The sequence below is a fragment of the Liolophura sinensis genome, chromosome 1, assembly GCF_032854445.1.
Source record: "Liolophura sinensis isolate JHLJ2023 chromosome 1, CUHK_Ljap_v2, whole genome shotgun sequence".
Taxonomy (NCBI): Eukaryota; Metazoa; Mollusca; class Polyplacophora; order Chitonida; family Chitonidae; genus Liolophura; species Liolophura sinensis.
The window spans coordinates 81,221,767-81,234,807 of NC_088295.1; the positions used below are offsets into that span (position 1 = coordinate 81,221,767).

The 13,041-nt window shown below is 38.5% G+C and overlaps 1 protein-coding gene across 2 annotated transcripts; it reads right to left on the reverse strand.

The window, feature by feature from the left end:
* Positions 1–1,922: 1,922 nt before the first annotated feature.
* LOC135461496 (ubiquitin-conjugating enzyme E2 Z-like) lies at positions 1,923–11,984 on the reverse strand. 2 transcript variants are annotated; one of them, XM_064738624.1, is made up of 6 exons: positions 11,803–11,984; positions 10,052–10,239; positions 9,197–9,326; positions 4,375–4,481; positions 3,051–3,147; positions 1,923–2,634 (listed from the first exon to the last, which is right to left on the reverse strand). In XM_064738624.1, exons 2-6 carry the CDS (start codon positions 10,225–10,227, stop codon positions 2,449–2,451), a joined length of 696 nt encoding a protein of 231 aa, XP_064594694.1. In that variant the 5' UTR covers positions 10,228–10,239; positions 11,803–11,984; the 3' UTR covers positions 1,923–2,448. The 2 variants fall into 2 exon arrangements, with proteins under 2 accessions (XP_064594694.1, XP_064594693.1); XM_064738623.1 differs by lacking the exon at positions 11,803–11,984 and adding an exon at positions 11,286–11,366.
* Between the last annotated feature and the right edge of the window lie 1,057 nt (positions 11,985–13,041).

Sequence of the window (13,041 nt, forward strand, 5' to 3'; positions counted from 1 at the left end):
CCATTTACGACAAAATGGGTGGTTTTAGATTTAACATGGCAAGCACTTCGTGAATTTGAGATGCCTACCGTACTGACGACGGGCCCCGGGCTGCATAATATAAGGGTCTACTGCACTGATGTCCAGTATCTGAAAATTTGCTAGATATTCGACCATATATTGGTTTATATAATATGCCATGTTCTACCTACAGGTTTGTGCTGATGACAGCACAATAATAAAGGGCTGAAAATAATCCCTAAGACCGTATGCTAGATAAAACTATCAGTATATGACTGACCTTAGTATGTGCTAAGATACACTGATATGCCATGATGTCCGTGAGCTGGATAACACGTGCAGATCTCTTTCTGTCTTGATATGGATTATACACGTATATATTAGCTATGACAATTTGTGCATGTAGCGCTGTGTTTAGCCTCGGGTTATAACACCAATCAAAGTATCCTGTCGTGTTCATCTCACAGTTCAGGGAACCCAGTTTACACCAGTTGAACAGCCACAGATATGTAATTTGCATGAGATAACACCAAACTTTGAATGATTCATTTGACATTGCTATATTGTTATAAATATCCCTAAATACGAGAAGGGTGTCCTATTTGTATAGATAGGGATACAGTTAAGATAGGGATGCAGCGGTCATGTTTAATGGTTATTAAAAATTTAAAGCTAAAACCAAGTTAAGCAAAATATGCATATCTCTGTTCCGAGGGACGGACACATACATTGGTCGTTGTGCTATGTAAAATAACGACAAAGATTGAGGCAAACAAAGATTGGCACATTTTCGGACAAATATAAATAGTCACATATGCATGGATATGTCACCCACGTCATTAACGAAATTCAATAACAACCACTGATGAAATAGATGCCCCCCCCCCTCCAAAATCTAAAAGTCGTCCTTACAAGAAACATGCCTCACACATAACTTTTATTTTTCCTTTTTTGGGGGGGGGGGGGCACAACTTTGTTCATTTTCCTTAAATCATTATCTTCGTTTTAAACTGCCTTGTATCTCCGATGTATGGGAATCGTGGTATCAGTGCAGCTGTATGAGGTTGTTATTCCAAACAAGTTACCCCCGTATATATTATGTATAAGAGTATACATAAGCTTGGAAAGAACATCGAGCAAATCAAGAACGTATGCGCAAGATAAATGTATACATGCATGGCATGTGGAAAGGTGTCACTGCAGTGAATTAACTAATAGATTGTTGCTTTGGAAAAACACTCTAATTTATTAGATCATGGTCCTTTGAAGTGTGACAAATCCATAATCAATATAACCTGATAAGGCTAAAAGGAATACATGCATGACATATCAACAACTTGCGGCAATTTGATACATTACACGAGTTTACAGTGTCACCTTTTATATAAGTAGCTACACAGTATATATAATAGTACACAAGCTGTCAGCACGCCGGAAAGAGCTTGAATTTGCTAAGCAAATGCCCGTGAAACCGTGAACTCGTGTGTCCAAAATCTGGTAAAAACAAACGAAAAACCAAACAAAAGCAAAAAAAAAAACAAAACAAAACAAAACAAAAAACAAACAACAACAAAATAAATAAATAAAAAAAGGCTTTCTACTGCTGCTTAATTGTTTTTAGGTTTTCTCTCCTTTTAATAGAACGTTGAAAAAAATTGAAGAAGTGGTGACGCAAAAGAATATTCCAATGCTCGGGCGCAATTATTTCTGCCGATTATATACAAAGACGTTTTCAATATTTTCCTTTGTAAAAACTAAACGGAGCAATTGCAGCTGTTTCATTTCATACATAGTTGTATCAATCTAACCCTGACCAAACGAGTGACGTAGTCATTTCGCAACATATATGGTATATATGGTATATGACTTTATTTAACGTGAATAAGAATATCTAACCTGCATATATAGTCGTACCCGTCGTACACGTACATAAGCCCACAAGCACTGAGCGTGGCCGCTGGGAATATGTGTTCATAAACAGATTGGAATTGACGTGTGGTGCGATCAAGCCGTTCTTGACTTAAATCCTCGTTCTTGATTTAAAATACAAGTTATTTATCTCATGGTAAGATCCTAGTCAAAACATGTAGTTATCAGTGAGAGATGCTCGCCTGTGGCTGCCATATTGTGACTGTGGCTGTTTGATAGCAAACGACCTGTGATCGGCCAGTTAGGCCCCTTCCCCCCCCTCCCCCCGACGTAAGAAAAAAATTTTCTCTTCACCCAAAGTTTTTTTTTTTAATTTTTTCTCTTCCCAAAACTCCGTATACTTGTACCTAAATACCTCCATGTTTATTTGATGAGGTAATTCAGGAACACGATAATGCATACGTATACTGTTACTTAATACGTCACATGCAAATATTTATGCATATGCATGGCAATGTATTTGTCTACAAGATCGTATATATGGCTAACGGTCGATAAACATTCATCAATGATCAAATATTAAGCAGTTTTCTCTTCTTCTTTTTCACCAAGTTTTTCTTTTATCTTGTGCAGTCTCTCTTGGATTTTGGAATAGTCAAAGTTCCCCTCTCTAGGTTCTGGGTTCAAGTTTACCATCCTTAATAAGGGAAGAACACCAATAGGCGTAATAAAAACGAGTCCATCAACAATGTGTGAAAATGGATCCTGGTGAGGAGGCGCCCGTACATGAAATAAAAGAAGAAAAATAAATAAATAAATTATGTGTATTTATTTCTTTGTTGTTTAACACCTTACTCAAGAAATTTCCACTGCCTTATATATTATGTATGATTGCAATTATACTTTTATGGCTGGAATAAACCGATGTTCCAGATACCGACTATTGCTTTTGACTAACTTTTCCATGGACGTGTGACATATATAGATTGCCATACCATATTGCCTGAAAAAGACCACAAATACTGATAATTAAGCCATGCTGTCGTAGATAGAGCCCTTTCTAGTAATTAACAAAATCCAGACTAACATATGCAAACTATCGGCGTATATATGGGCTGCCGCCGCGAAAGATTTAATAGATTGTACAACAGCAGATCAAATAAAATAAAATACCATCTTACATGATCGTTTAGCGAAATTCCATTCAACCGGGTATTCTCTGTGCATGTCTTCATGTAGCAGGGATAGAATTCACGAAACCGTCTCTTCACTGTACAACTGCAGAGAATGACAAATACGCATTTTTTTTACAAGAACATAAATATATTTTATAACATATTTATGAAAGCTATCGATAACAGCTTGCAACTGATTTTCACCCATGCTGAAAATGATTTTTCTCTAAGGTGACAACTGCCTTCCACCCAGGATAAATTATGACATCCTTGACTTGTATGAGTTTTTCCATTGCGTATAATAGAAAACCATACCTATATCATCGGTTTCAAAACCGGGCAAGTAAATAAATTTGATGAGAAAGACTACAAACAAAAACGCGAGATATCCCACTCAAGAGTTGCAACTCTCTTCCGTTTCAAGCGACAGATGCTAGTCAGAGTGGATCAGGGTCATCGTTCATAATCAGTCATATTATAAAAAATTAGCCAAACTCAGCAGCCATGGAGTTGTCCAAAGTCAAACAGCCGAAGATTTAGTTCACATTAACTACAATATGAAATTATTTTTTGGCTATGTACAAAAATGAAGATTTTGGCTTATGCAGTTAAATTTGGTATTAAATCTTTAAGAAGTGTTGTACAATCGGCCCCAGTCCTCAACTCCATGGGGCGCTCTGCGAATCGACCACTTTCTAGATGTATACGAGCTACGGTCATGGTGGTCAAAACCTTTCAGTTCTAGTAGAAAATTCCTCTCTCTGCTGAAGCCCCCCATCCCCGGGGTCAGATCTGGAAGCTATATATAATTGTACAGTTGTATGGGCATTTACCTACAACAGACGGTTACCAAACGTGCCCACTGACCATTCAGTGTTGGCATACCATAGATTTATTCATTCATTTCAATACAATAAATGTATGCTTCCTCTTTCAACAGCTGACTGTTAAGTGATGGGCACACCTGTGAACCCAACGATGATGGGGTTTTCTAATTTTACTGCCGGCAAGGTCCTCTGTGTATGCATGTGTTTGACAAATACCAGACTGGACAGTAATCAGTTCTCACCTGGGTGAAAATAAGACCTCATCTGGTTGACCTGTATGCGTGAAGATCAATGCATATTGGGTGAAAATCATCCTGCTAGAGTGTAAAATAATATCACTTGGGAGCAAATTCATTTCAGTCTGAGTGGAAATTCAATTAAAAAGAAAATATCGTAAAACCTAAAAATCATATGAATGATCCTTATGAGCCACAGCACGTCCCGCAGTTGTCTTTTCTTCATTCTTTAACTTGATTAGACAATATAAATTCACACGGCCTTACCGCATTTCCTCCGGCATGATCACCTGACCCTCCAGCATGTCACACACTGCAACCCTCAGCGTCTCGTGACGAATTACTTCATTATACTTTTCCATGCCCGGCAAATCCTGCAGTATTATAATTGAAACGGTCATCCTGCAGAATTATTTATCAAACTGTATCGAAGTATATACATGTATATTTCTATAACACGCGAGTTATAGAACAATAAAACTATACAGAGGCTACGTAAGATAATATGTATACATACAGCAGATTACTTGGTTTGAATTTCTTAACATCTTTACCTCTTTTTGGCCTGTTTGTAAAGCTTATCTTCAATACAAACACTGCCCAGCATGGTAACCCTACAATACCGAAGTATAGAGAGCCGAAAAGAATAAACATGAAAGTGGATAGGAAAACTGTCCTTTCGGTACTTGAAAACTTGGGGTCAAAAAGGGAAAAGGTACAAGCTTCAGTTCTTGACACCGGGCTTGAGCTAGTAAAGAAAAAGGTTGTGCATACATAAATGCTAATGCTCCTGTAACCCCAAAACAAGTTTCTGAAGGGGGGGTCCTCCGTGGCTCAGTCGGTTAGCGCGCTAGCGCAGCGTAATGACCCAGGAGCCTCTCACCAATGCGGTCGCTGTGAGTTCAAGTCCAGCTTATGCTGGCTTCCTCTCCGGCCGTAAGTGGGAAGGTCTGCCAGCAAACTGCGGATGGTCGTGGGTTTCCCCCGGGCTGTGCCCGGTTTCCACCAACCATAATGCTGGCCGCCGTCGTATAAGTGAAATATTCTTGAGTACGGCGTAAAACACCAATCAAATAAATAAATAAATAAACAAGTTCAGAAGGACCCTAGCTACCGCGCAACGGGTACTTGATGGCCTCAGATCAAATACGTTATTGTTCCTGGGGTCAAAGATCCTAACAATATCATATTTGTCTCCAAGAATTATTACTACCTGGGAAGAGTATTGGAGAGTGGCTAAACAATACGGTTTTCATTCCCTGTAATGCTCTTCCCAGTTACTATCAGGTTCTTGTAAGGGAGCTAGCTACTGCAACAACAACTACCGCAACGTCAACGTAATCTTTAATGGCCTAACCTCTGCAGAATCTATTTAAATACACTAGTCCTTTCTCAAAAGAAGGAGGTCATCTGAACCTTCCCATCACACCGATATACCACAACTACTGGATTCAAAAATGTATACATCCCCAACCACAGCCAGCCTTATTGTCAAGAAGCTGTATACCACTAAACTTGTATCTACTCTTTTAACGAAGTCACTGTAACAAGTACAGTCATCTTGGAAAAAAGTACGGTGCAATTGGAAGCAAATCAGGAGTCAACTGCATGTGGATTTTTAGAACTATAAACGTCATGTAGAGGAACTGAACGTTTAACACCGTTAAAGGATATATCCATTTGGGATACTCTCAACTCTCAATACTACTATTGCTCACAAAGACTTATCTGGTAAGATGTTATCTGTCGCAGCTTCATGCATGGGATGTCTTGTTACTTATTGAGATGCTTCAATTTCTAATTTATGTGAAATTCCGGGAACCATATATCCATATATAAAACCATATATCGAGACGAGTTCAGGTGAACAAACGCCCTAACAAATGCATTTATTTAAGACGTTTAAAAGAATACCAGCAGCACTGTGGTGAGAATAACCCCTGAGGGGAATCTTAATGGGTGTTAATGATGTGGTTACCATGACAACTGCGCAAGTGGACAAATGTGTCCACCAAAAATGAAAACTTTTTGCAGGAAACAATTGGAGTTGCAGCCCGGACACGAAATCATATCTATTTATATAATATATATGAGGAAAATGCCTATCTGGTTACTACAACCGCGGAAATGAACAAATGTGAGTTGTAAAACTCTCCATGGAAAACAACAGGACACGAATACGGACGGACAGACAGACAGACGGAGAGACGGAGAAAATTGCTATAACATAATACGCTCCACCTAATGGCAGGGGCGAAAAAAAAACCCCTATAGGTATTCCGATGGGTACAAACTGTGCCCCCTTTGGTTGCCCTTTTTGTGGTTTGAATACGACAAAAATATGTGAAACATATCTCCATCTTCTTTGGATATAAAGGAAACTACAGACTCTCCAGATGGAACATCTTATCTGGACTTATATTTGTACAAAGACCAAAACGGTTTCCTGTCACGCCCTTTTAGGACGCATGAACGAATGAATGATTATGGTTTAACGCCACATCGGCAATATTTCAGCCATATCGTGGCGAGAGCAAGGTGAAAACACGAGGCGGTTGGGGTTTCCGATATGATGATCAAGAATGAAACATATGTTTGGACATGTTTAAATCCAGATTAGAATAACCAAAAACAGTTAAAACTCGAAAACCCTCATATTTTAAAAATAATATATCAAGAAATGTATATATAGCTTTATCAATAAATATCTATATATTAATAAATTATATCTCATGATAAAGGCCATTGGCCCTTTTAGGACGAGGGATAAACTCAAATTTGACATATGCACATGGCATTTCGCCTAGTAGCATTTCTTAGATAATGTGTGTAAATTGTGTGACTATTTCAACCATCGCCAAAAGTTATTACAGCAAAGACTGGTGTGTGTAGGTCATTCCGTCAAACACCTTCACTCTTTTACAATGAGCGTAACTCTCTTGAAAGTAAATATGGACAGAGTGTTCAGAACCTCTGGCAGTCTGCTTTATCACTGTGTTTAATTCCGCTAAACCTGGGGCTAAGCACAATATATTTGTCGTGTTGAATTAGATCGCCGCGTATTTACATATGAACACTTGCAATCCAAGGGCAGCTGAGATACATATTCTGATTATTGACAACTTACAAACTAATATGGTCTGCTATACAGATACTGATTTCATCCATTCACCTCGAACATTGCATGCGCCTTTCCGTCATAATGGAAAACTGTAAACTGCTTCTCTTCGCACGAATCCTTCGTAATTTTCATACCTTATACTCCTTCAGTTCTTTGGTGGTTTGTGTTGTTTTGGGAATTGGCCCTAGGATTATTGACCTAGAACGTCCATTTCGGTTGACGGCTAGTATACGAATGCCTGTTTTTACCCTTATCGCGGCGGACGCGTTATACGAGTCAGTGGGTGATTTAAAAGAGCCTAGGTACTGGACAAACCTCTTCAGTAGTCTTTACGGACACAGACCCCCATTACAACTTCCGTTTTGTAATGTAATTCTATGTATTTTAGGGTGTAAAGCCTTTCTTTTTTTTTTTTTTGCTGCCAGCCTGCCGTTTTTTGGTGTACACGTGCATGTTTGGTATCAAAATGATGGAAATTGTCTCAGCTTTGGGCAGGCATGAGTTTAATGATGAAAGTTTGAAATTCTGGGAGAGAGGACACAAGGAGACAGGTGGTGATGAGGCTGCGAGTGCCGTCCACTTGGCCTTGCTAGGCACCCCTCCCATCTGCCGGCAGAGAAAGGTCCGGATTTTGAAGGTCAACCTATGTCAAGATTTTTATGGCTTCTTTCTCACAGGCTGGGCCAGTTATGCACCAAAGCTTATTGGCCACGGAATGGTTGGGACTGAGCTACAGCGCTGAACGTTAACATTGCCACTTATGGAAAACTGATGGGGGTCTGTGGCCTTATAAGAGAATCGGGCCATATATCCGGAGTATAGATTCACCCAGTCTTCAAACTATTTGGATTATGCTGTGTGCCTATTTTTATTTTTATATTTAATAGTTTTCTATACCAAGCATAGGGTCTGTAGAATCTATTCTATATATACAAAAAAATCTATATCGTGTATTATTTTCTCATATTGCATGTAGTGTTTATACACCAGTTCGCTGAAAATAATGTTTACCTAGTTTCAGGCTTACGCCATATACATCGAAGGCATGCATCACTTTTTACCGTTATTTTACTTACAAAACATGCTTTCTGAACAACCTCCTTATATTTATATTATTTTGAGATCATGCCTCCCAAGTTTATATTCTGTTCTTTGCATGGTTATTTTGTCACATCGTGTAAGACATAATCTTCAGACTTAATAAATTTTTCTAACAAAAATTTATTATACGCGCTTCATAAACACCAATTGTATAACTTGAATTCGGATTCCTGAATTCCTGCCTTTCCATAAACCAACATTTCCAAAATAAAAGAGAGCAAATGAAAATAAAAATAATAACCAATTTTTCACTATTATAAAGCATGTAGATGTCTAGATGATGCAAAAGATAAACACAAAGTTTCAGTGAAATTGGTGCAATACTTTAGCAGGATCGGAGTTGCATGTGCAAAATGTGTGTACATGAAATTTCGTTATACGTATCTTAGCAGGAGTAAGTATACACATAATTACCCAATTGTAATTTAACTTAAGCATGCACAAGTTTAAATAATCAGGAAGATATACGTTAAGTTTCATGGAGTCAGGTTCAGTACTTTAGGAAGAGTTGCATAGACAAAATCTGAATGGATCTGAACGTCTTACATAGAGTAATTGCCCTTAAACTTGAGCATGCACAAGTTCAGATGATAGTCAAGATGTTTGATAAGTTTCATCGAAATCGGAGCAGTGGTTTGGGAGGAGATGCAAGGACAAAAGTCTACAGACAGACAGACAGACAGACAGGATGATTTCAGTATACTTCTCCCTCTCCCTAACACACCCTAACTTCGTTGAGAGGATATAAAAAAGCTTGCAAAATTATGAAAAAACTGAATTGGATTCATGCTTTATCGATTATATACAGATTGTGCGGATAATGAAGGAACTACATGCACATGCAAGTTACCTTGGTGTTTAACTTACAGGAAATTCTTTCTTGTATCCAATAGGTTCCTTCTTGTACGGATTCTCTTGTAACATGTCCTGAATCACCAAGAGAACATCGAGAAGGCGGAATTCCGGCTTCCATCTGTTCTTCTCCTGTTCCCATGTTCTGTAAATTTAAATCATCTAGTCATGTAAATTTAATAGCTAGTCATGTATCTTCAGCTATCAGCATAAATAATGTAACCAGCTGCACGGATATATATGCATATCATTGCCTGCAATGGTTATTTCGAGTGAAACCGACATATAACCACTCTTATATATTACCACTCCTGTATGTTGCCACGTTGCGTAGAATATTCACTAATATATTCACAATATAAAGGTCACGGTCATCCAAAACTTTTACATACGAAATGAAATTTAAATACATGCAGACAGAAGGTTTTGTATTTAGGTGCTGGATCATGCTTACGCCTATATATACATGCATATACTGCTGATATGAGTTGGAATTATGGAAAACCCCTAAAAAGACAGTCTTTTTTCCTACATTTGTTTTCTACAACTGAGAGCATGGTTTAACATACAAAACAAACCCCTCAAATTTGCGTCCCAAGTTAGAAAAATAAAAACGCAGGCAAAAACCAGCATAAAAATAATGAATTAGATGTTGTATACTAACGACAGTATAACTGATATACAGGTACACGAGCTGAAAACAATTTGTTTTGTATATACACATGCAGCTAGGGAGTACAAATTGTTTTTCTATTCAAACACGCATGCATTTAGATTGAATGAATTAGCCCTGCATTCTATACCTAAAATATACGTATATATATATGTATATATGTCAACACAATGACATGTTCACTACAGCACACGTACCCCAACATGGTATGACATATTCTCCCATTCGCATATATGTTTGGGTTAAAACGTACTCTGCCCCCGCCTGTATTAACAAGTTTTACTTTCGGTGCCTCCTTCGGGTAGCTTGGAGGGAAGTGAATCCGGAAATAAAAAAATCCTCCTTCGTATGGCGTATGTGGTTCACCAATCATAAGGACATCCACCTGCATGGGAATAAATGAATGTTAACAATTTATAAGTCCTTACAACTTTCCTTGATTTGAAAGTTCTGTGAACCAAGATGGTGTCAAACAGCTAGCTTGTATTGTGCAAGGGTACTTTATATTCTAGGTGCTTTCACTGCCAATGTACATGTACATGTATAAAGTTACATCATAGGGTATGGGTACTAGATGTATAGGGCTGATGTACTGATTCTAGTATGTATTATAATCTAATCTACATAGATATAAACTGTTGTAATAAACAAACAATCATTAATCACTCGCGTGTGCAACATTATTACTGGTGCCTTATATGCATAAGATCAGTGTTTACCCATTTGATTGATTATGGCTTGATAGCTGTAATGAAGAGTTGCCATATACTTTATGCATGACTGCCGTTAGGCTTATGTCAAGAAGGAGGAAACTGTGTAGAGTTCCAGGGAAACTACTGTTCTTCGCCATATACCTGGACAGTGGTGACGTCCTACTGTAAACTGTGTAGTCGAATCAGCCAGGATTCTAACATTGATTATGCTTAGAGCACTTCTGTATGACTACCACAATCACCTCAAGCCCACAAAATAGCTTCAAACCTTCAGCGGACAATTTTTGTTTATTTGTTTCTTTTGTTATTTATTTATTGGTGTTTTACCCCGTACTCAAGGATATTTCCGTTATACCATGACAAGTGAACAATGTTTTATTCACAGATTACATGGTTGAGCAGTTGAAGCAGAACAACATATATATAACAACATATATATAAGTGTCCTTTCTAGTTTTTCACAAAGGGCAGCGTCAACATATTTACATGCGGGTCCATACAGGGGCCAATTTCACAAAACCAATTCTGACTTAAGTTAAACTTTAAAACTTCGTCACAATCTTTAGTTTTCGATACTGGTACTAAAAATAGAAAGTTTGACACATTTGTCATAGGATAGCGTTGATTTGATGGTCAAAATGGTAACATCAAGGCTTGAAAATCGTATTTCAAAGTCTGACTTCATGGAATCGTCCCCAAGTATTTAATAAATAAGTACCTTTCGAATATCGTCGTCGTTGAAGTATACATATGTGTATGGGAGAGGACAGCCTTCCTTGAATTCTTCCATATCTTCCCTTATAATTGACAAAGGCAAAACATAATTAAATTTACTGATTAGCTTATCTATAGGCCTATATCGGTACAACATCGTTTCTTGGAGTCAGACAGCATGAGCAGCGATCCTCTTTAAACTATGCATGCATATATATCTTGTACTAGTATAGGCCTACAGGCGTATCGTTGCGCAAGTAATTATCATGATCTGAACACACTTCACATTTACATGTAGGCCTGTACGTGTAGGCCTTCATAGGCCTAGGCCACTCGCCCTTCAATATGATTTAATTTTAGTGGCAGTTCAAAATCGAAAAAACTACAAAATCAAGATCAGGTTTGGCCATAACTATCTTGATTTGGCCATAACTCTGAATTGGTGCTGCACAAAGTACGACTACCGACAAGCTGAAATGTTTCACATGTACAGGAAACAAAAAAGAAGAGGTCTAGCTTACTATAGAATACGGTCAACCGTCTTTTTGGGAAGCGGAGATTCATCGGAGCTGTCAGGGTCCCAACTGCTACTTGACGCCATACCTCCCGTTTGGTTCAGACAGCCACGGCAGTAATAACCCGAACGTATGTGTAGTTCGAACCTGTAGTTTTCCTGTTTAGTTTACGAGGAATGTCACAGACGTATATAGGCAACTATAACGTATGAACTGAATTTTCTTTACAGCTCTGACTCATCTCTATTAATAGTACCTGTTGGCCTACATTATACAGGGGAATTATACAGGGGATTTCCCGGGACGTATGTCGTGTTCGGAGCAGCGAATTGTGAAAGCTGGTAGATGTATAGGTCTGTTCGTGAGAGAAAAGAGCTATAACTGACGAAATACAAAATAAAAACTCTTACAACGGCGGGCCGTTGTACATTTTTGCTTCCTTACCTGTTGGCGCAGGGACTTGCAGGCTCTTGAGTGCAGATAGAATAGGTCTGAAGATGTTACATAACCTGAGATTTCAATATGTATGTGCTCTTTGAATTGAATAGATGTATTATTTATTTGATTGGTACTTTTTTTTCACTAATACAACGTTTGACATCATTATGATGCAGGGAAACCCGGCACCACGTGTTGATACCTCACAACCATGTATCCGCCTACAGAGGAGGAGGAAGCTGGACTTGAACTCACAATGACTCCATTGGTCGGAGGCCATGGATCACTGATCACTGACCTGGCAACCAGGTCATTCAAGCGTATACATACACACATACATCAGAAGTGTAAGGCACTTTCAAGCCATTTCAGACGATATTATATACATGTATATTGTAAAATGTTTGGGGTCAGGTCAGCAGTCCAGTTATTTGGGATATTAGCAAGGTGGCCCATATGTGACGTTTATATATTTTTGCTTTGTAACTTTACCTTCGTTTCCCCCTGGTGGGTGGAATCATTTTCACCCATGCAGTTTGATAGGCCTACTGATACGATACCAGAGGCCTTGTTCTGGGTGAGAGTTCAAAGAGGGTAGGAAAGATATTTTCAGACAGGTTGTTACCCACTTGATACTAGAAGCCTTATTCTGGGTTTAAGAGTTCAAAGCCGCTGGGAAACATTTTCATACCGTTGCTAACACTTTTCCAACTAGTGTAATGCCCCTAATTACTAGTATCATGAACACGTGGTCGACATGTTCACAATCTTCTGAGCATGGGTTTGGAGAAACGAATGCTGCTTCTT

Excerpts from the sequence above, each read along its gene's own strand:
- LOC135461496 (XM_064738623.1), bottom strand. The coding sequence starts at position 11,357 with ATGGAAGAATTCAAGGAAGGCTGTCCTCTCCCATACACATATGTATAC. Across the intron at positions 3,148-4,374 it reads ATCATGCCGGAGGAAATGCG|TTGTACAGTGAAGAGACGGT; the intron begins GTAAGGCCGTGT and ends CATTCTCTGCAG. Across the intron at positions 2,635-3,050 it reads GAATTTCGCTAAACGATCAT|GATCCATTTTCACACATTGT; the intron begins GTAAGATGGTAT and ends CCTCCTCACCAG.